This window comes from Heptranchias perlo, chromosome 19 (genome assembly GCF_035084215.1).
Source record: "Heptranchias perlo isolate sHepPer1 chromosome 19, sHepPer1.hap1, whole genome shotgun sequence".
Lineage (NCBI taxonomy): Eukaryota > Metazoa > Chordata > Chondrichthyes > Hexanchiformes > Hexanchidae > Heptranchias > Heptranchias perlo.
Window position 1 is genome coordinate 8,055,322 of NC_090343.1, and position 23,591 is coordinate 8,078,912.

The 23,591-nt window shown below is 43.5% G+C and overlaps 1 protein-coding gene across 2 annotated transcripts in view; it reads right to left on the minus strand.

The window, feature by feature from the left end:
* Nucleotides 1-23,591, minus strand: part of tbc1d20 (TBC1 domain family, member 20) — a 49,351-nt gene that overhangs the window by 23,885 nt on the left and 1,875 nt on the right. The window contains exons 1-7 of one of the 2 annotated variants that reach the window (XM_068000249.1): nt 20,292-20,591; nt 17,946-18,131; nt 13,883-13,963; nt 11,408-11,594; nt 9,108-9,209; nt 4,064-4,205; nt 2,327-2,505 (exon numbers count right to left, since the gene is read on the minus strand). In XM_068000249.1, coding sequence (XP_067856350.1) covers nt 2,327-2,505; nt 4,064-4,205; nt 9,108-9,209; nt 11,408-11,594; nt 13,883-13,963; nt 17,946-18,131; nt 20,292-20,409 — 995 coding nt within the window. In that variant the 5' untranslated portion in view covers nt 20,410-20,591. Of the gene's footprint in view, nt 1-2,326; nt 2,506-4,063; nt 4,206-9,107; nt 9,210-11,407; nt 11,595-13,882; nt 13,964-17,945; nt 18,132-20,291; nt 20,592-23,591 lie in introns of those variants that run through there. The other variant, XM_068000250.1, reaches the window with a different exon arrangement.

Sequence of the window (23,591 nt, forward strand, 5' to 3'; positions counted from 1 at the left end):
CCCCCCCACCCCACTTAGAGTTTTAACATTTAGTTTATATTGCCTCTCTTCATTCTTCCTGCCAAAATATATCACTTCACACTTCTCTGCATTAAATTTCATCTGCCATGTGTCCGCCCAGTCCACCAGCCTGTCTATGTCCTCTTGAAGTCTATTGCTATCCGCCTCACTGTTTAATACACTTCCAAGTTTTGTGTCATCTGCAAATTTTGAAATTGTGCCCTATACACTCAAGTCATTTATAATCAAAAAAAGCAGTGGTCCTAGTACCAACCCCTGGGGAACACCACTGTATACCTTTCTCCAGTCTGAAGAACAACCGTTCATCACTACTCTCTGTCACTTAGCCAATTTCGTATCCATGCTACCACTGCCCCATTTATTCCATGGGCTCCAATTTTGCTGACAAGCCTATCACGTGGCACTTTATCAAATGCCTTTTGAAAGTCCGTATACAAAACATCAACTGCATTGCCCTCATCCAAAAACTCAATCAAGTTAATTAGACTCGATTTGCCTTTAACAAATCTGTGCTGGCTTTCCTTTATTAATCCACACTTGTGCAATGACTTAATTAATTAACTGCCTGTATGTAATCTAATAAACATGTCTCACTACACAAGGTTTGAAACAGGACAACTGCTTTATAGACATTTCTTGCTGAAGGGATCCTCCATTGAGGCCAAAACATACCAATTTTATGTAAGCACATTCAATGAAGAGGATGATACAGGACAGCAAACTGCCACAGCGTACACCAGTCTTTACAAAAGCCACTGGGAATCATTTTGTAATCTAAAGGCGAGTGAGAACGTAACACACGCAGAGTGACATTTAAACCTTTTGTACGTCCTAGAACCCCAATGGTCTTGTGTTGAATACTTCTTACTTGACCAGATGGTGCTGGCTGCCCTGCACTCGATGATTTGGGACAATATTCAATTTAGCCCAGTCTGTTTTTGTGACTTCCATTTATGAATGTTTTTCTATTCCCACTATAGAATTGCAGTTTTAGATTGACCTGTAATTTTGGTTGTTTCTGTATAGTCCGTGTGATTTTTTTTGGAACTAATTGAAATTTACAAATAAAAGAGAAAATCTGCAGTTTATACAGCACGCATTAAGTATTTGAGTCTTGATCATGAAATAATTTATACTAACGTTCCCCCATCCCCACAGAACTCAGTGAGTAAATGCACGTGGTGTAGGCATTGAGCCATATAGATCATGGACATCCCAGGTGCAGCAGATGTGCTGTGTTATCAAACCTCAGCCAGATTGGCCTGTCATCCCCTGGCAACCGAAGGGGACATGGAAGGAAATTAAATGGTTAGGGTATTACTTTAGTGACCTTTACTGGATGATATGCTGCCCTTGGAATTGTGTACAAATAGCTTCATTCAGGGTGAGCAGAAGCGAGGAAGAAATTCAGAAGAAAAATTTAAAAAGTAAAATATTTCCATATGTATGCAACAACACCACAGCAAGACCATGAAGAGACATCCTGAAATTTTAAGTCAGACTCACCCTTGAAAATATAAATATATAATTATACAGATGACCATGAAGAATCCTCTATACAATGCTGGGAATCTATTCAAAATACCCTGATTTTGATATACACAGATAACAAAGAAAAACTCATTCACATGGAATACACTGTAAATGAAGGGGGGAGCTAAACCCTGGTGCCAAAATAATTCCTTTAATTAGCTAACTCACCTGGCTGTTCTTTGCAGTGTGGCATCATTTTTGCTTTTTCACAGTGCAACCCTGCTCCCCTTTTAAAAATATATTGAGAGTTAAATGTTGGTTTCATGAAGTCCAAGGGCCCGTTAACACCCCCTTCAAAATGTTCTCTCCCATTCTCGTGAAAAATATCAACGATGACCCACAATTTTCAACAACTCTGTCCGTGAATGGGTTTGACTGGACCACACACCTCCAGTGGCCTACAGTCCTCAATTACATAATTTCTCTCAGCCATCCAGGCTTATCAATACCATTTTATTCGGCTCGGTAAACAAAGCACAGAAATACTACCATAGAAATAATCAGTGAACAAAACCTTACGGTGCCACAGGAAATACTGTATACCCGACAACTGCAATAAAAGTCACACCAGCATCTCTTATTTAGAGCAGCAAAAAAAATCATACAAGTGATAGTTTAACGAGCTGTGAACCTGAGACTTATACACGGAACCTTATTGTAAGTGGAATGCAGAAAAGAAAGCGGCAAATTAAAGAAATTACAACCACCTGAGGGTTTAGCTCCCCTTTGGAGGGAATTAGAAGCATGAACTTCATGTTTTGTTGGCACTTACCTCTCTTTCTGGGCAACCTCCCTGGAAAGTTCGGAAGGAGGAAATTGGACAAAGAGGTCGCCAGCACGGCTAATCAGGGTCTCGTATGGCAGGTCCTGTGGGATCTGGGAGAGCAGATGGTGGACAGCGGCCATGTCGCATTCACTCTCCAGGACCTCATGTCCCCGGTACAATACAATCTACAGAAATAAGAAAACAAAACCCAACGAGGATTGTAGAATTTTACATACAGCTGATCCTTAATTTATGGGTATCTGACACACTGAGCTTTGATGAATTAAGCCATGTCCAATTGTACAGAATTCCAAATTCAAACAAATAATTCTATTTTTATTGTTCAGTTAATGAAATATGATCTATCCACTGCCAAAATGCAACAAGTGACAGCAGCACATTTTAGAGATGCAATCACTTTTATGCACTTCTTTTGTTTAGAATTGCTAAACTAAGCCCTTGCTGGCCTAATACGTAAAAATACCAAAACCAGAAGATCCTAATTTCAATTCCTAATTAGTGCTGAGTTAGCAGGTCTCAGCCAAAGTGTTATAACGAGCCTCAGCTACATGGGCAAAGGAAGAAAGGGATGGGGATGAGAGGGGGAAGGAAGAAAATAAAACAGCCAGGGCTTCTGCTGGGTTGAGCACATGTGTGAAAGTAAAGTGAGAATAGGATTGGGCTTGACTGTGAAGCCATGGTCAAATAACCTTGTAATCTTACTGTATAGACTCATGTATTACTCTGCTGCTAAGAAATTAAAATCCCAAGGTATAACTGCTGTACTTGCCTAGATCAAGTCGAAACTAATTTTCCTTAGCCTGATTCTCTGGTTAATTAAAGGCCAGTCTGACCTTTTTTTAGTGTGACTCCTGAAGAGTTATATCATATAATGCCTGATGTATATTCAGTTGCTAACGTGAATGGTGCCCTTTAAAGTTCACAGTTAAAGTCAGAGTTTAATTGTTTTTCTGGCACTTTTCTCCTTGAGGCGTTTGTTTATTTGTCTCCAACTCTTTTTTCTCACTCACATACTGTAAATCTCTCCTATATTGTGACTCCTCTCTTTTCTAAAGCTCTCCCAATCTGTCTTTATGGGTTTCACACATGTTCCTTTACCTATGTACTTTTTTTTTAAAAACAAATATATTATGCAGCAAAATGCCACATGTAATGGGTTAGAAGCAGCTACTAGGATCAGGCAAGGGGAAGGAAAAGGGGGACCACACCAATAACTGAGGAGTATGCCAACAGTAGAGGTGCAGAAACCTAAAAAAAAAAGCAGGCTGTCAAATCATCCGCTTAAGAAAAAAAGTTAACAGCTTTTCATGACATCTGAATAGTCAATATTTTATCCATTCCTGAATTTAAATGATGTGGAGATGCCGGTGATGGACTGGGGTTGACAATTGTAAACAATTTTACAACACCAAGTTATAGTCCAACAAATTTATTTTAAATTCCACAAGCTTTCGGAGGCTTCCTCCTTCGTCAGGTGAACGGTGTGGATTTAAAATAAATTTGTTGGACTATAACTTGGTGTTGTAAAATTGTTTACAATTGAATTTAAATGGGTTAACTCTCATGCTCCAATTGAGAAATGATTTATCAATTTGGTGGTGAAAAAGTGATGCATTCTGGGCCATTGGGTGAATCAAATCCATATTGAAGCCAGCAGTGTGGGCTAGGATCTGCATTTTAATTTCCCACACACGAGAAAAAAGAAAAAAAAAATACACCTACCACTGCAGCAAAATAGATGGGCATTAGTGGGTGACACGCCAGGAAGAAGTCGTATAGCCGAACCACATGCCTGAAATCTGAAAGCACGTGACCAAACCAAGTTATGAGCCAGCTCAAAGCGAAAATAGTACCAACGTCAGCTCTATAAATACAAAACAGCAGGAGAAAAAAAAACTTTAATACAAGTAAGCAGTATCATTTAGGGAAGCTCATCACCAATTTATGACTGTTAAGGAGTAAGTTGTAACTTCAAGCATGTTTCATCGCATTGATATTCGTAGGGTCTTAGTGTGGACAAAATTGGCTGCCATGTTTCCCTACACACGTCACTGTACTTCAAAGTAAAATCATTAAATTGGAAACATTTCTGAGAGTTATATATCAGAAATAGTCTTTCTTCCTTAAATATGACTTAAAAGTCCCACCACGCATTATTGTTAAGCTTTTCGTTATGGAAGATTGCTAGTAGTTAACACTAGCTTATGAGAGATACTTTTTTTATATATAGAGCACAAGATACAGCATTGCCAGAAGATACTAAGGCACGATAGTGAAAATCATCTAAGCTATGAAAGGATTCTCTTGCATCAACTATAAGTCTAAGTCATCAGTTCATTAAACATTGCTTTTGTTCTGTTTTTTATTTGATGCATTAGTTGGAGTTGTGCAATCCAGTAGCTAGATGTTGGGTATTGGGTCTAATGGTAAGGTATTTTCCAACTAGTGGGTTCCCAATTCAAATCCTCCCACTGCCAAAAGCTCTTAATTTCTTGAACAACGAGCTCATCACAAGTGGGCTGAAATCAGACGAAACGGGTGCCAGGGCCACCTTTGTTCAATTGACTGTTACATACTCCTGCCTTAGGAATTAGGAAGAGATGAGCATCTCTCCTCCCCCGAAACTGGGTCTTCAAATAACGGCCAATAAAAAAAGGGCTTTCAAACTGGCACTGCCAAACCCTAGCGGGTGCATTCGATTTCAGATCTCTGCAATTGTTGACTTGCCAGCACCTACATATGGGAAATAAAGACTAAGGGCTCGATTTTCAAAGGGCGGGGGGCGGTGTCGTTAATGGGCGCGCAGGTAATCCGACTAATAAAATCCTATCATTTCCCAGTCGATCGCAAATTAATTGGTGGCTCTCACATGCTTCCGGGTTTGCCGTCGAAAGCTGCGCAGTGAGCGGACTGTGCACCCACATGACAGGCTGACAGTTGAGCGGCTCTATTTGAGGGGCCATTGATCCAAAGGCTTTTGCTGCAGCAAACACCAAAAGGCACAATGGAGCAGCACAGGGGCAAGGCTGCTCCAAGGTATAATGATGCCTCACTGCAGCAGCTACTGGCTGGGGTGAGAAGGAGGAGGGAAGTGTTTTACCCCCCCACCCCGGTCCGCTTCTGCCACCAAGAAGGCCTGGCTCGAGGTGGCAGAGGAGATCACCAGCAGCAGCAACATCTCCCGCACCTGGGTTCAGTGCAGGAAGCGCTTCAATGACCTAACTAGGTCAGCAAAAGTGAGTAGAGTTATTGATTCTCCTACATTCCGTGTTCCACCTCACCGCCACCCTCCCCCCAACTCATTCTGCACTGCCTAGACTACCCCATCACATCACTCCTCACACCCACTTAAGTCTCATCCTCAACTTACCTGCACTTCCTCACATCCCCATTAGTCATCCCACCACTACCAGTCACCCCAATCCTCATCCAATGTGATGGCTCTGTCTCATACTCACCCTCTGATGCATCTCTTTCACAGTCAGCCTCACCCAAAGCAATGCATTCATGAGATGGCTACTTCACCATCACTCACTCACACGTCTGTACTTTTGCCTCTTCTAGAAGAGAGCGCAAAATGAACGCGAGAGGGCGAGGACTGGAGGGGGGCCACAGCAAATAGTGGTCCTCACAGACACGGAGCAGGAGGCCCTGCAGATCAGCCGCATCCTCGGTTGCCTGTCCGTCAGGGACGCCGAGACTGGCACCCCACAAATGTCTGACGACACAACATGAATTGATGTTAACAATGCTTGCCATGTTGAACACCTCAGTATGCTCATCGCAACATGACACATCCGTGATGATGGTTAATATTGCCTTCTGTTCTCTTACAGGCCCTTCAATGACCACAGAAGCTGCAGAGGCGATTCTTCAGAGGAGCTCCCAGCATCTGAGGGTGCACCGTCACGTCAGAGCGAGCCATCCACCGGCGCAGATACTCACACCTCGGTAGGTCCTAGTTGTCAGTCAGTTGGGTTGGCACTTGGTGAGTCACCACACACAAGTGAGCACGAGCAGGCACTGGTGGCAGGGGCAGCTGTGGAGAGTCTGGGTCAGTGGGTGCACTCCTCTCCAGGCTCTGCTCAGCAGGACGCAGATGCTGAACCCCGGGGGCCATCCTTTAAAAGGAGAATGATCGAGGGACAGCGGCACATTTACGAGGTACTGGAATAGGTGCCACGAACACTCTCCACAATAGTGCAGAGGGTAGAGGAGTCCAACTCCTGCATTAGTGGAATGGCGGCACAGGTAAGTGCGGGAATGTCTGCAATGGAGAGAGCGGCAGCCTCCGTTGAGCTTCAAGCACGGCTCACAAATGAGTCCATTCAGGCCCTGACAACGGTCGTTCGGACTCAGGGTGAGCAACATCTGCCGCGTTAAATAGGCAGACAAATACACTAGCACTGGCCTAACAATGCATTACATATGTCCTCCAAACTGTTGTCCTGCAGAGTGGTAGGAGTGATGTGGCCCCCCTCTCAGCCAGTACCGCAATAATGTCTCCTCTCGAGGTGGCTGAGTCTGCCCCTGCACAGGTGCAGGTGGAGCAGTCTTTGGAGGGGACCTCACGGGCTCCATAACCCAGAGGGCGTAGGCCAAAAGCATCTAAGCAGTCAGGGCATGAACATGAGCAACCTGTCACTACCTCTGCTGCAGCCACAGGGGATGCACCATGTAGAAGCCATAGGAAGAGAAAGACTAAGGATTTGTGAGCATGAAGGGCACGCACAAGGGTGGTTTTTGCTATAGTCACATTAAATGTTATCATTCTCACCACTACTGCCACGTCTTGCCCATTCTTGACTGGCTTTTGTGATAGGACCCTTTCATGAGCTTCACCATGAACAGCGACACTTGATGCCACCCATTGGATTGCATTACAGTGGGTGTGTGTGTAGTTGCAGGACTGTTTTGTGCAGGGATTGGGAGGGGGTCTGAGGTCTGGACTTTTCTCGCTTTCTGATGTTAAGAGAACCATTCAGATATCAGTGACTCTCTGGCCTCACGAGCAGCCAAGTGAGCCGCTGCTCTGCCCGTGGGTTCATCTTCCTCCTCCTCCTCAATGAGGATGGCGGACGTGGATAGGGCCACTTCAAACACCACCCCCCTTTGTTGCGCCATGTCATGCAGGACACAGCACACTACTATAACGCATTCAACTCTGTCTGGTGCATATTGAAACCCTCACCCAGAATAATCAAGGCACCTAAATCGCATCCTGAGCAGCCCCATAGCATGCTCAATTGTACACCTGGTGGCGATATGGCTGTCATTGTATCGACGCTGTTGCTCGCTGATGGGGTTTCTCAGAGGTGTCATGAGCCACGTGTGCAGGGGGTATCCCTTGTCCCAGAGGAGCCAGCCCTTAAGGGAGTTTGGTAAGTGGAAGAGGCCCGGGATGTTGGATTCCCTCAGAATGAAGAAATCGTGGCAGCTGCCAGGGAATCTGGCGCACACGTGAAGGAATCTTTTGCGGTGGTCACAAACGAGCTGAGTGTCGATGCAGCGATACCCCTTTCTGTTGATGAATAGTCCTGGCTCGTGTGGAGGTGCTCGTATTGCTACATGGGTGCAATCGATTGCACCCTGCACTCGTGGGAAGCCAGCCACAGCATGGAATCCCACTGCCCTCTCCGTCTGGCTGAGGCCGTCCATGGGGAAGTTGACATATTGCGAGGCCCTGCGGAACAAGTTGTCGGTGACCTGCCTTATGCACTTGCTTGCAGACGACAGAGACCCCGGTGATGTCCCTGGTGGCACCCTGGAATGATCTGGAGGCAAAGAAGTTGAGGGCAGTGGTGACTTTGACAGCGACAGGTAACGAGATGCCGCTTGGGCCAGCCGGGAGCAGCTCGGCATGAAGGAGGCTGCAGATGTCTGCGACCACCTGGCAACTCACTCTCAGCCTCCATATGCACTACTCCTCAGAGAGGTCCAGGAAGCTGAGCCTTGGTCTGTAGACCCTCTGGCGAGGGTAGTGGCTCCTGCGACGTCACTCTCTCTGTTGTTGCCCTCTGTGCTCTTGTGCAGGTGCCTGTGGCTCAGCACTGTATTGTGGAGCTCCAAGTGGCAGAAGTGCAAGTCGTGCCTGGGGAGGCTGGTGATGTTGCTCATTCTCAGATGTAGTGGTGAATGCAGCCGTGGCGCCCTCCATCCTGATGGTGGCAGTTTGAGGGGGGTCCGAAAAGTTGGTAAAGGTGTCAACAGAACAATCCTGAGTGGAAACACAAAGATCTCCCAGCCAAAAGTTTGTCTGAAAGAAGAGTGCCCTGCTGCAATAACTCACCTTTATCCCCATCTGTCAAACAAGCATTTGAATATCCAACTGGCTGCCGGCTGAAACACGTCTCCTAAAATATGGAGCGTTTCCCACAGCATGGGAAACACGCTGAGGCTGAATGAAAAAAATCGGTCCCCTGCCTCAATCAGCATGAAATTAACTACTTCAAATACTTAAAGTATCTAAATAACTGTTAACTATCATCCCGCCGGCTTTAATGGCCAGTGGGACTTACGCATTCACGAGGTGCACGCGCATACAGATGCGTATGTGGGGAACCCAAAAGTCAGCGGGTTGCAGCCGGCTTCCTCACCCACTTGGGGTTTGCCCGATTTTTGCAGCCCCCCACCGCATCCCCGCAATTCCCTTTGAAAATCGGGGCCTAGGGGTCTCAGGGAACATGCTGATATTTACACGGGATTCCCCCACAGAAAAGTTTGAAAATCACTGGTGTGAAGAATCAAAACAAATTTGCACTCTCACCTTTGCATGAAGTCATGTACTTCTGGGTTAACTCTCTCTATTATTGGCATAAGGTAATTTAAAATGTGTTTTGTGTTGTCCATGGTTGGGTCCATAAAATCCCTGCAAATAGTTAAAAACAAAAGCAATATTTAACTCACAACACAGGTAACCAATGAAATAACCAGAACATTTTGATCACCAGATAATCCATCTGTTTGTTAGTGTAACAAAAACATCATTTAAAAAATGTCCAGTTGAACAATTTGCTTGAATATAACATTATTATACTAGATTTCAAGCAAGACACTCAAGAAAAAAAAACTGCTTAGAATAATACATATTTGGGAGTGATAAATGGCTGTGCCATCCAAATCAATGGATTTAGATTGTTTATACATAAGACAGCACATAAATTTTGAATGGCTATAAACACAACAGTGGTGATATCATAAATCACAAAGACAAAAAAAAACTTAGCTCAACCCTGGAGTGGTTCCCCACAGAGGCAATGGGGTAAATTTTAACCCGGCAAACGGGTGGGTTAGGGATGGGAGGGAAGGTGAAAATCGTAAAAAAGTAAAACCCGATCCCAACCCACTCACGTCCGGTTTTAACAGAGGCAGGTGCCCATCCCGCTCTCCAGGAGGCAGATCGGTCAGTGAAATCTTAAGGAGACAGTGGGCCTCCATTTTATTAGGTTTTTTACTTTTAACTCCCGGGGGCTGGGATTCCCAGGCCTTCTGCGTCATGCCACGTAAGAGGAGGAGAAAAAGCCCACCTCAACAGGTGAGTGCCTTTATTGCACCACTTGTGGGCCAGGAGTGTTTCCTCCAGGACCAACAAACCTACCTACCCCGATCCCACACACGTGATTCCCCCATATCCGACCACCCCCACGCCCCCGATCCTGCTGGCATCCACTCCCTGGCTGCTTTCCCATCCGCATTGCACCAGTTGAGGTGTGGAGCTTCAATAGCATTTGCTTGCCTCTCTGCATTGCAATCATGGTTGGCACTGAGTCCTGGTTATATCAGCATGTATTCTCATACCCAACCTCCAGGCAACCCCTTACAACACCTGTTGAACGAAGTCTAAAGGTTTTCTCAGCTAGATGGACATCTGCCTTTAGTACGATGGAAGGACCTACACAAGATGACTAACAATATGGCAACCACCTTGATGTTTCAGACATTCAAGTTCAATGTTTATTCATAATCAAGTGCTTAATCCAAGTCCTCGTGTGAAAGGTGTTGCACGAGGTTGACTCCTCTCCATGGCACTCAGCGACAGGTCAGTGCACGGAGCCCCCCTCCCCTCATCCCTTCAATCGTTTCCCGTTTTTGCCACATGTCCATCTCATAGGTTGAATCTAGCACATGGGCTGCAGGAAGCCCTTCCAATGCAGTTCTGAACTAAGAACTACTATTTGGGCATATGCCTTCCTCCTGGTTGAAGGGCTGTTGAGAAAAGATATTATAGAGAGATATTAACAGCACAAGCAGTAGGGGAAGGAACTTTAAGTCGAGATTCAATAGTCAGTAATGAGGGTGGGGGTATATGTTCATCATAGAATAATCAAATAAACAACAGGTCTAAAACCCACTTGATGAGCCAAATGGTCCTTCACATTCTGGACTTCATGTTCTATTTCCATTCAGAGTCTTGGTTAAAGTCTAGCTCTAGTGGAAGAATGTCAATATTCAGAGGGTCAAGCTTAAATTCTGATAGCTCCAGCAGTAGAAAAACAAATTTCCATTTAGACAGCTCGAGTTTCAAATCCAAAAGGGAGGGAGGGGGAGGAGGCAGATTCACAACTACATAATATGTGCAATGTCGATTACACAATGCATCGCTAAAGCAAGTACAGAATAGCTCAAATTGTCCTATCCTCATAGCCCTCCCAAATAGTTGGAGCTAGCTGAATGGAGGATGAATTACTAAAGTAGGTATATAGCAAGGCAAGCCTTTATTGTCCTTTCAGATTACAGAATTAGAAGCATGGAACAGCCCTTTCTTGAGGAGGGGCGAGCTATAACACTGAACACTGGCTACTTGACAAGGTACTGAAGAGCTGCTGGCATCCACAGAATTCTACCCCTGCGTGAGTCCGCATCTTAAGATCAGGAGAAGAGAAAATTGGGAGGGGAAGAAAGGAAAGGGAAAGGGGTACTGAAATGTACTAAAGGGAAGGCTGGAGGTTGTAAGAAGTGGATGGGGTAAGTATGTTTCCTGTCTGTTGAACAGTCTTCTCAATCGAGAGGGGCAATATGGAGATGGGGTTAACTTATTACTACTTAAAGCAGTTGTGTACCAAATACCTGAGATGATGTGTGGAAAGTTTTTCCACTAGGGCTGTTGCCATTCTTTCACCGACAACCAGAAGGAAGGTGACTACTATGTCATGGTAACCCTGGTAATAGTGAAGCTGAGGGTTTTTCTTCAGTACCTCCAGGATGCTGTCAATCAGCTCTTCTTGCAGTACCTCTCGCTCTGCATCTGGCATTCCTGCAGAAATTATCAACCCATAACAAAGAAACATTTGCCAAAAAGAGTACAAACAACAGTGGCCCATAATTCCAGGTATGAGGTAGGTCAGCTTAACCAGAAACATTGGCAGCTCCCAAAGCCTATTGTACAATAGGGCAAAATAACTTCAAAATTCAGTAACATTCAGAATGCTCTTTTTCTTCCCTTTACCCTTTGTAAGCAAGCTACCCTATCCACATAGTCCTTTCTCATCCATTTGTTCACATGGTCCATTGATGTAGAACTGAATAATCTCTTGAACCCATTTACATTATCTATTTCTCCCTGGTAATCTTTTCTGTAGCAATTAATCATTGAGTGAAAAAGTTCCATCCAACTTTTATTCCTGGCAGATTGAACATTAAACAGCAGACCAAAAAAACCTCAGTGTTTGGAATCTCAGTCCCGAAACACTGCTACAATCCTTAAAAGCACTGATGACTTTAGTAGGAACTGCACTGATGAATTGCCATTCCAGATGCTTTGATTGGAGATGCATAAGCATTGAGCCACACAAATCAGGTTACATTTGTTTTTAGCAGCTCTCCAATCATGTTGCTCTCGCTAAGTTGGATGATGCAATGTTTTTGAAGAGTGTCATTGCAGATAATACTGCTGCTAAGGTGGAACTGTGTCCCTTTAAAGGCCACAAAGTCTAACTTAACTAAGCAGAGTTGTTAGAAACAGTATCACCAGGACATTAAGTCAATGACCTGCTCTAACCCAAACAGCACTTGATAAACACTGCACTGGAAATAGCCAACAGCATGCTTTTGTGTATGTGTTATGGGCCGACTTCAACAATTCTGTTGCTGCTGTAAATGACTAACTATGAATAAAAACGTTTGGTAGCTTAATGTGTTACACAAGTGTCTGATAAGTTTAATGTTACTCATCTTTTAAAGTAACATGAGCATGTAGTGGGAATCCTATAGGTAATCCATGAACAACAAATGGGTATACTGTTGGCCCAGTGTAAGCTTTCCCAGATTACTTCATGCACATTAATGCTCTAGTTCATAGGAAGTGCAGACATTTTACATGGCCAAATACAAAACCGAATTGATGGTTTTAGTCTTCTGTGACAGGTATATAAATACATTTTTGGCAATGGAAAACAATTTTAGATTCACAGGACTACAATCACTCTCCCCCAAAAATGTCTAATGACATGAGCAACAGATGTTGGCAAACAAAGCATGAGTACTGTTGGGTATTTGATATTTCAATGTGACAAGTGATGTCCAGGCTCCATGATCAAACAGCCCTGAAACATTCAGAGTCTTTGCTCACTATGGCTATGATTGCTTTAGTCAGTTCTCAGCATCTGAGCGCAGAACTGTACTTCTGGGAAAGGGGGTAGAAAGGGAAAAAGAAACCTGAATGACAATTACATCTTGTGCTAGAGCCATGCTGATCACAGTTCTTATGCAAATACTTTCTTCTTTAGGACAATTTTTCACTCCTTTAATTTCTTGGTCTGTGCTGTGCATCATCCACAGCCATGAGGGCAGGCATGCTCCCTGCCTCCTGGGTCACCATAAATACTGTTCAAATGTCACAGGGGGATTGCCAGAGCAGCTCAGTGCTTATTTATCCATCTCTCGGTTCCTCTAGGGAAATACTTGGCTTCCCACCCTCAGCACATCTTAATAGCAACAATCCTAACTCAATCTGTGAGAAGGATTTACAGGCACACAACACACATACCAGTACTCTTGGCACACCAGATTGGTGCTTGAATATGCTGCATCTCCAAAATCACTCTGCATTAACCACTCTCAAGGAACCAGAGAGAATCGTCCATGTAAGCGGGTGGTGAAAAGCAGAAGTAAAGGGATATTCTCCCTCTACTCTAGTGAGATGTCACTATAACCATTGCTGCTTTCACTATAAAAAAGACTTGCATTAGTTAGCACTTTATCACAATCTCGCAGGATTACATCAAAGCAATTCAAATACAATGAATTGCTTTGAAATGCAATAACTATTATGTAGGCAATGTAACGTTAATTTGCACACAAATCCTACAAATGTCAGTGAGATTAATGACCAGTTAATCTGTTTAACACATCTTCCTCCCTTACACAACGCACATTCCTGACCTCCACTGCCAAATTATTAAAAACTGCTGTCTGTGGACATCTGTAAAATTGCACGAATGGGAAAAAGACAAGGCATAAACCAGTTCTTAACAAGCACATAACACATTTTGCATCAGCAGACTTTTACCCAAAGGCACTGAAATATTTTGCACTGTGACTTACCACGTGGAAATCGCCGTAATGATCGCTGGACATCCAGTAACACCTGTTGATAGTCTTTATTGTTCTCTCGGAGTTCTGGTCCTGTTGCAAAGGTTAGGTAATTGCTATTTAATTAATATGTTGCACAATTAATAGAGCAGCCACCTAGGAGCTCTAGCGATCCACTGAACAGATGCATTATATGTTTTCCCACATCTTGAGCTAAAATCACTCATATTTCTCAAGTTCCATAATTCTGGCATTATACATCTTTACTAAAAATACAGCAATAATCAGCTTTAAATGTGTAGAAGACAATTCCCAATAACTCAGATGATAGATGCAATGTCCAGTGCAGATTTGATCCATACAGACCAAGAAGGTTTCAGGTTTGATCTGTAATCTACGCTGAGTTAGCTAATCATAGCCAGAATAGAATTATATAGAATTTACAGCACAGAAACAGGCCATTCGGTCCAACTGGTCTATGCTGGTGTTTATGCTCCACATGAGCCTCCTCCCACCATACTTCATTTCACCTTATCAGTATATCCTTCTATTCCCTTCTCCCTCATGTACTTATTGAGCTTCCCCTTAAATATATTTATGCTATTAAGCTCAACTACTCCATGTAGTAGCGAGTTCCACATTCTACCCACTCTCTGGGTAAAGAAGTTTCTCCTGAATTCCTTATTGAATTTATTAGTGACTATCTTATATTTATGTCCCCTAGTTTTGGATTCCCCCACAAGCGGAAACATTTTCTCTATGTCTACCCTAACAAACCCCTTCATAATTTTCAAGAGCTCTATTAGATCACCCCTCAGCCTTCTCTTTTCTAGGGGAAAGAGCCCCAGCCTGTTCAGTAGTGGTTTACAATTAGCCAAAGTCCCCCCCTAGGTTAGGGAAGAAAGATATATCTATCTTGTAGTAAAAATCTTGCATGGGGCATGCACTTCCTATCCATAAAGCTTACTTCCTATTGTATGATTTTTGATCATATTTTTGTGTCAACATTTCCCATTGAATTTTGCTGCCAACTCTCTACATCTTTGCAGACACTGGCCACTAGATGATTCTGTAGAATTAGTTTCTCAAATCTCTTTCCCAACTCCACTGCCATCTTGCACATTAAAAAAAATCTTTATTCATCATTGTACAGGTAATTTGCTAAAATCAGCCAGAGGCTCATTATTGATCACTATCCAGTAAAGTGTATGTCCACAGATCCCTGAAGGTAGCAGGACAGGTAGTTAAGGTGGTTTAAAAGGCATACAGGATACTTTCCTTTATTAGCTGAGGCACAGAATATAAGAGCAGGGAGGTTATGCTAGAACTGCATAAAACATTAGTTAGGCCTCAGCTTGACTACTGCAACGTACAGTTCCAGTCACATTACAGGAAATATGTGATTGCACTAGAGAGAGTACAGAGGAGATTTACGAGGATGTTGCCAGGGCTGGAGAATTTTAGCGACGAGAAAAGATTGGATAGGCTGGGGTTGTTTCCTTTGGAACAAAGGAGGCTAAGGGGAGGTTTAATTGAGGGATATAAAATTATGACGGGACTAGATAGAGTGGATAGGGAGGACCTATTTCCCTTAGCAGAGGGGTCAGCGACCAGGGGGCATAGATTTAAAGTGATTGGTAGAAAGATTAGAGGGGAGCTGAGGAGAATGTTTTTCACCCAGAGGGTGGCGGGGGGGGGTCTCGAATTCAATGCCTGAAAGGGTGGTAGAGGTAGAAACCCTCAACTCATTTAAAAAGTACTTGGATGTGCACTTGAAGTGCCGTAACCTACAGGGCTATGGACCAAGTGCTGGAAAGTGGGGTTAAGCTGGATAGCTCTTTTTTGGCCGGCACTGACACAATGGGCCGAATGGCCTCCTTCAGTGCCATAACTTATAATGATTCTATGATAAGTGTCAGTCTTGGCTCAGCAATAGTGCCCACTCCTCTGAGCCAGAAGGTCATTGGTTCAAGCACACATAGCGCATTACTGAGAGTGCTGCATCACTGCCTTTCGGGTGAGACGTGAAACCGAGAACCCATCTGCCCTCTCCGGTGGACCAAAAAGATCTCATAGCATTACTCGAAGAGTAGTTGGCGAGTTCTCCCAGTGTTCTGGCCAACATTTATCCTTCAATCATCACCATCAAAAATCAGATCAACTGATTTATTCGTCTCACTGCTGTTGATGGGAACCTGCTGTGAAAATTTGCATAGTTTTGTTTACAAAACAACTGTGACGACACTTCAAAAGTAATTTGTCGGCTGTAAAACACTTAGGGACATCCTGAGAACGTGAAAGACGCAATATAAATGCAAGTTCATTCTTTCTTAACTCGTGCTAGGAAGTGTGGATGTTGGTTGAGAATAGGATTTGGCTTTCTTGACTTTGCACAAAAGTAGCCATTGGGTGAACAGCACCCATGAAACCATATCCCAGAAGGAGCCAGTGACTTCAGGAGAAGACCAAGGAATGAAGAAAATTGGTAGTTTTTCTTAACAGACAGCAATGTGAAAAACTGTCTGCTCCTTTGCTAGGAAATGACATAGCAGAATAAAGCATATTTTTAAAATTCAAAATAGATGCTTGAAATTGTGAATTTGTGCATTAATTGTACATTCTGCAGAAGACAACTGAAAGCAGGGAGCGTGACTGATCCAATGGACTAGTGAATACATTCCAACTAATGTCACAGTTCTCACCCAGGCAGCAAGCATATTATGCAAGATTTTTAACAACGACTTGCATTTATATAGCACCTTTAATGTAGTAAAACATCCCAAGGTGCTTCACAAGAGCGTTATCAGATAACATTTGACACCGAGCCACATAAGGAGATATTAGGACAGGTGACCAAAAGCTTGGTCAAACAGGTACATTTTAAAGAGAGAGAGGTAGAGAGGCGGAGAGGTTTAGGGAGGGAATTCCAGAGCTTAGGGCCTAGCCAGCTGAAGGCACAGCCGCTAATGGTGGGCTGAAGGAAATCGGGGATCCACAAGATGCCAGAATTGGAGGAACACAGAGTTCTCGGAGGGTTGTAGGGCCGAGGAGGTTAGAGATAGGGAGGACGAGGCCATGGAGAGATTTGCACACAAGGATGAAAATTTTAAATTCGAGGTATTGCTGGACTGGGAGCCAATCTACATCAGCAAGCATAGGGGTGATGGATAAACGGGACTTGGTGCAAGTTAGGAAATGGGCAGCAGAGTTTTGGATGAGCTGAAGTTTACAAAGGGTGGAAGGTGGGAGGCCGGCCAGGAGTGCATTGGAATAGTCGAGTCTGGAGGTAACAAAGGCATGGGTGAACGTTTCAGCAGCAGATGGCCTGAGGTAGGGGCAGAGATGGGTGATATTACGGAGGTGAAAGTAGACGGTCTTGGTGATGGAGAGGTTATGGGTTCAGAAGATCAGCTCAGGGTCAAATAGGACGCAAGAGGTTGCGAAAAGTGGTTCAGCCCGAGACACGGATTCTTGGGGGACTCCAGAGGTAACGGTGTGGGAAGAGAAGCCATTGCAGGAGATTCTCTGGCTATTTATGAATGAAACCAGGCAAGGGCAGTTCCACTCAGCTGGATAAAGCAGGAGAGGCGTTGGAGGAGGATGGTGTGTGGTCAACCATGTCAAAGGCTGCAGACAGGTCAAGAAGGATGAGGAGGGATAGTGCACCATGGTCACAGTCACATAGAATGTAATTTGTGACTTTGCAGTGGCATGGGTGGTAATCTGATTACAGGGGATCAAACATGAAGTTGCGGGAAAGATGGGCATGGATTTGGGAGGCGACAGCACGTTCAAGGACTTGAGAGGAAAGGGAGATTGGAGGTGGGGTGGTAGTTTGCAAAGACCAACTGCCTCTATAAATGTTTCAAAAAAGATGCACGTTTCATTTGAAACCAAAGCTGAAATAGTGGTTTTTCTCTAGGCCTGTGACTATGGCAACTAGTTGTCCAGTAGCTTTAATTTCAAGCCCATATCAGTTCCAAACTTTAGGATCTTTACTGTACCAACAACAGCCCAAGATAACTATGCATCTCAGAACAGGATTCTGATCAAATACTTGGAACAAAAGTTGTACCTGGTTTGGGGGCTAGTTCATCTGTGCTTACATTAAGCAGCTTTGGCCACACTTTGCAGCGGATCTCATCTGTCAGAAGACCACCTTCGCTGATTGCCATTCTCCTCAGTGCAGCCACATCCACCGGAGAGCTGTTTAAGGCCTGGAAGATTTCTGCTACCTTTCTTTTTCGTTTTGATTCATTATCTGATTGGAAATACAAATTACAATGTCACATCACAATCAATTTAAATTTCATTTTTCTCTTCCCCATTCTGTGTATCTTTCCCAAATTCTGATTTCCTCTCCAATTTCCCTTGGATAGAAATGATTTGATCTCCCCTGCATGTCTGGTGTCATAATTTCACCACGTTCTACAACACTGCAATTTATCAATGGAAGCCACCCCCAGATCAATAATTTCAATCTGTACACAAAAATACCTACACCACACAAACCCGGGATCAGTTTTGAGGCCTGTCCAAAGTGTCAACCCCCAATAAAATGGATGGATTCACTCCAGGATGCAGACGGCCACTCCCCATAACCAACATCACTGGAATGGCAGTGGAAGTAAGGATATCTAAAATGGCAGCTTTCAACGAGGTTACAAAATTAGTGCTTTTTATTTGTAAATGGTAAGCTAAATTCCCTTCCTCCTTGTCCACAAGCAAGGATGAGCACTTTGAGCAAAAAGTGCCCTCTCTAGACTTTCCTTACTCTTTATGAAAGAAAGAGAACCCTATTGAATGGATCAAAACACATCCTGCCTGACTCTGGCTCTGTCCAAGTGTGAGCTATTTCAGGGCTGGAAAATTTAACTCTCCAACTAGCAGACTGAGGGCTGGAAAAAAGCACTGCGAAACAAGTCAGTGTCAGATCACTTTTCTGCATTACTGCCAGATAAGGTACCACAGTACAAAATTTTGCATAAAACTGCCTCAAAACTGTTCCAACAGTGTGCCTTAATTCCCAATTTAAGAACACCCCATATTACATTTTGACATTTCCATTTTCCCACACCAGGAGATTTACTGCATTGTGCATTCCCTCCAAAGACATTTAGAGGGGAATTTTAACCCACCAGGATGGGCGGGGTTAATATTTCAAAAATCAGAAATCTGCCTCCAATGCGTCCACTTCCAGTTTTAACGGAGGCGGGTTGGAGGGCGGGCGAGCAACCTGCTCTCTCGCATAATTTAAATATTTTAACGAGGTTACGTGCCTCAAATTTTAAGCAGACTTTTGGATTTAACGCCTACCAAGCAAACCTACTTTGCCCCCAAAATCGGCCGGCCGGCCGACCCCCGCCCCCCCTGACCTCTGATCGCCTCTCGACCTTTCCGACCTCCCCAAGGCCTTCACAATCACCCCCTCACCTCTCTGCCCTGCTCCGCTCCCCTCCCCGGCTGTGGCCTACCAGCACAGGCCTTCCCATCCGACAGCCTGCCTCTCAATCTGGATGGCTGTCGGCTGGGAAACAGACTAAAAAAATTTAAACATAAGGTCCTGCCGTTAAATCAGGACCTCCGGGTTACCTGGCCGCTACGTCCACCCCTCCCCCGCTCCCTGTAAATAACGGAGCCTTAATCTTTGACACAAGTAAGAAGTCTGGGGCAACCTTGTCAGTGCAACTGACACACTATTTAATGCCAACTTATGCACACATTACAAACTGAGCTGAGATCACCAAAATTAACTTTAAATCCAGAAAATGCCAGTTTGCACTGGGTTCAAATGCAGGTTCAGGTTAAAATCATAGGGGTAATTTTATAAATTTGCTTCCTTGGTCCCAATGTAGCCAGCACATCTCTTGCAAAGGCTTCTCTTCACATGGTTACCTCGGAGTACCTCAAAGTACTATTTTTGGCCTCTTCCTATTCATCTACATGTTGCCCCTCCGCAACGTCATCTGTAGGCACGGATTCAATTTCTATACGAATGCCAGTAACACCCACCTGTACATCTCTGCCATCATCCTTAACTCTACAACCACATTAGAACTTTCTACAAGACCAAAGCACTCTGTTTGGCTTCGACCAAGACTGACTATTTCCACTTCTCAACATCACCTGTCTCCATCTTTGCATCACCCTCATCCAAACCTTTCTCAGCTCCATGTTTGACTACTCCAAAGCTTTCCTTGCCAGCCTCCCATGTTCCATGCTGCATAAACTCCAACTCATCCAAAACTCTGCTGCCTTCATCCTATTCCGCACTAAGTTATGCTCTCCTATTACCTATGCCCTCGACAACCTCCATTTTCCCCCCAATCCCTCTTGTACATCAAATTCAAAACCCTCATATAAATCTCTCCACGCCCAAGCCCCTCTGCAGCTTCCTCCAGCCCTATGCACCAGCACGTACCAACAGTGACTTCCTCCCGTAGTCCTCCATCTCTTCTGCTCACCTTCAGTGGTAGAATCTTCAACCATCTTGGCTCCACACTCTGGAACTCTCTCCATAAACCTATCCCATTGACCATGCTTTCAGTCACTTCCCCGAAATGTTCTACTGCTCAGCATCTGTTTCTGCCTATGAAATACCGTGGGACATTTGGCTACATTAAAGGCACTATATAAATGCAAATTGTAGTTAATGCACTGTAACATTCTGGTCCCTGGTGATTTAAATTTTAGATGCATTCTATCACTGTACTGAGTATGAGCACTCGCAAGGAAATACTTACACCTTCTAAAGAAAATGTGCTGACAGACACAGTTGTCAGGTTGTTACCAGGAATGAGGGGTTAAAGTTATAAAAAGACACTTGAGAAGTTAGGGCATTTTTCACTGGAAGAGAAAGATAAGATTAAGGGGTAATAATAAAGGTAAATACACTGGTAGGCAATATGGTAGCAATAGGTAAAAAATTTAAGATCGCCACAAAAAGGTTAGAAAAATTCCCTGAAAGGTTAGAACAATCTGTTGTTGAAGCAGAGTCCACAAATTCATTTAAAAAGGAATTAGATAGCTATTTGAAAAAGAAACATTAAAAGGAAAAGGGAAGTGAGCAGCATAATGAGATTGGACAAGGTGGCTCATGGAGAAAGACACCAGCACTGACGTAATGGGCCAAATGGCCATTCTCTGTGTTGTAACATTCTATGATTCAATTTCATGCCAAATCAAAATCAAGTAAAATACAAATCAGGTTGATTTTGTTACAGCAATACGTCAGAAATACAAAATCTTTCTAGTTCAGGCCTTAACACGAGATCTTTCTGTAAAGAAATGAAATGAAGCACATGATCAATTATTCTCAGACTGTGAAGTGCCTTGGGACATGTTACTCCGTTAAAGGCACTAGATAAATGCAAGTTGTTGTTGAATTAACAGCCTTACTCTCCATGAAAATATAGCTACTGTAATTGATTCTCACTTGGGTTAAGCAAACTGCATTTAAAAGACTCTTGGATTTTCTTTTCTAATAGAATGATCCTGCACAAAAATCTCTCAAAACTGGTTATTTTTATCAATGTTAAAAAGTGTCTTTTAGGAGAGGGCATGCAGAATACAGTAAATGCCCAACAAAAATACTGCTACTCACATTAAGCTCCCGCTTCTCCCCACCTATTAATCTCAACAAGACACTAGCAACACAGCTCGCTAGAATCCTATACAATGTACAACACAGGGGTAGGTGGGACTCTGTGCTTACTTGTCTCCATGTACCAAGTTTTGAATTTCAACTTTGCGGCCAGATACTTCGCCTCAAGAAAGGCGAGAGAAAACTAAACATCCAATAGTTTCTCATCCCAGGCCATTATCATACGTGGTTTACTGGCTGGTTATAAAGTAGTGTTGGCAGAGGCCTCAGAGCACAGGCCTGCCCACTTTCTCCAGCAGGGTGCAATGCAATACAGGAGGGCCTTGCTGAAGGGGGTGGGAGACATATAAAACAATCTAGTGATCCATGAATGTAATTTTCCCTTCTAAGCTTGGGGAAGGGGAAAAGAGATAGACCAGAGATAAAGAGATGGACCAGATATATTTTCTATCTAATTTGGGGTTATTAGATCATGTTTAACAAATCTGGATTTCTGACCAATATAGTCACTCAGAATGCATCCTTAGTAAAGACTTTGGCAGTACATTAGGTGCAGGACAATGGAAATGGTAGGGCAATGGTTCCAGCTCCCCAAAGACACCAAGTTCCCAATCCTAGCCACACTGCTATAGGGAGACACCTCACGTGGGAAGCGATTGCCCAGCTATTCTCCTGGCAGTCTAAGAAGGCCAGGCAGCTGGTCATCCACCCACCCATCATCAACCATCATGAGGTACACCAGAGTAACTGCAGAAACAAAGAGGAATTTCAGAGAGAAAAAGACCAAAGGGCAACCAAAAAAACAAGAAAATGAGAGGTTTCATTCTCTAAAAGAGGAACTTTGATTTTATAACATTTAATGACTGAGAAGCAGAACTAAATATCCTATTTCTAAATGTATAGAAAATTAAAAATAATACTGAACAGATTCTAAATTTTCTGGGATGTCCCTTGAGGCATTTGTACTTTGTCTAACAAATGCAAACACTATATACCAAAGAAATTTTAAAATCATTTTCAATTCAGAATGGGATTTTTTTGAGAAATGCAATGCACAGGTCTGAACAATGAACATTTTTTAAAAAAAAGTTCAGAGATAATGGCCCATAATTTGCTGTAGTTGGGCATCTGATGACGTCTGCTGTTAGTGAGACTTGCCCTTCCACTTTTAGATTTTTACGTGGCAAGTTGGTGAAAGTGCAAGCTGATAACGTCACAGCGAGAGAAATAGGGCATCCGGGACCTGAGTGAACAGGGCAAGCAAAGGGTATCTCCTTAACCAATCAGATTGCAGGATTGTGAAATTAACAGCACAAGGACTGAGAAGGAAGTGTAAGTTAGAGGGGGTGAATTCAATGTCAAATCAGGTACAGAAAGAAGAGGGGAAAAAAGATTGCATTAAGAGAGAAAAAAAGAGACAGAAAGGAAAAAAGTTTTAAAAATTTAAATTTTACATGTTTAAAATCTCCAACATCAATACCTGAAGGAATGAGACCATCACACTTGTAATAATTAATTTTCAGCAGAGAGGTTGATTGACAGTAATTAACACTTATCACGTTAAAAGGACACTAAGGCTTGAAATGACTTAACTCAACTTTCTGTGGTGAGTTTAGCATATCTACTGTACAAATACAGCAACTTCGTGCTGTTCAGTGCATTTCAATGGTGAGGCAGATAGCGAAATGCCGTTTTCAGAAAGTTATCGGCAGAGCGGTGCAACTCTGACAGCAACTTTTGGATATCCGCATTCAACTGCACATCTCCCCCTCGTCTGAAGTTGCTGAACCATTTGCGCATAAGTAACAGCGAGCGCCACTGGCCTCACTATTATTTTGACAGCAAAATCTGGCCCAAAAGCTTTACACATCCAAGCTCTCAGTTACCAAGGTGCTGCCATACAAATTCAGCTGTGGATCACTATTTCACTCTGCTTCTATGTACTACTCTCCTCTCATACATCAACCACCATGCAAGGGAATTTAATGATTTCATCAACCCAAAACATCCATCGTTCTAGTTGTCCAAAGTAATTTCATCTCCCACATTTTAGAGTTTTATGCACTTATGGAAGACTCACAGACATTAAGAGAGTTGCCATGTTTCAAAATTAATTCC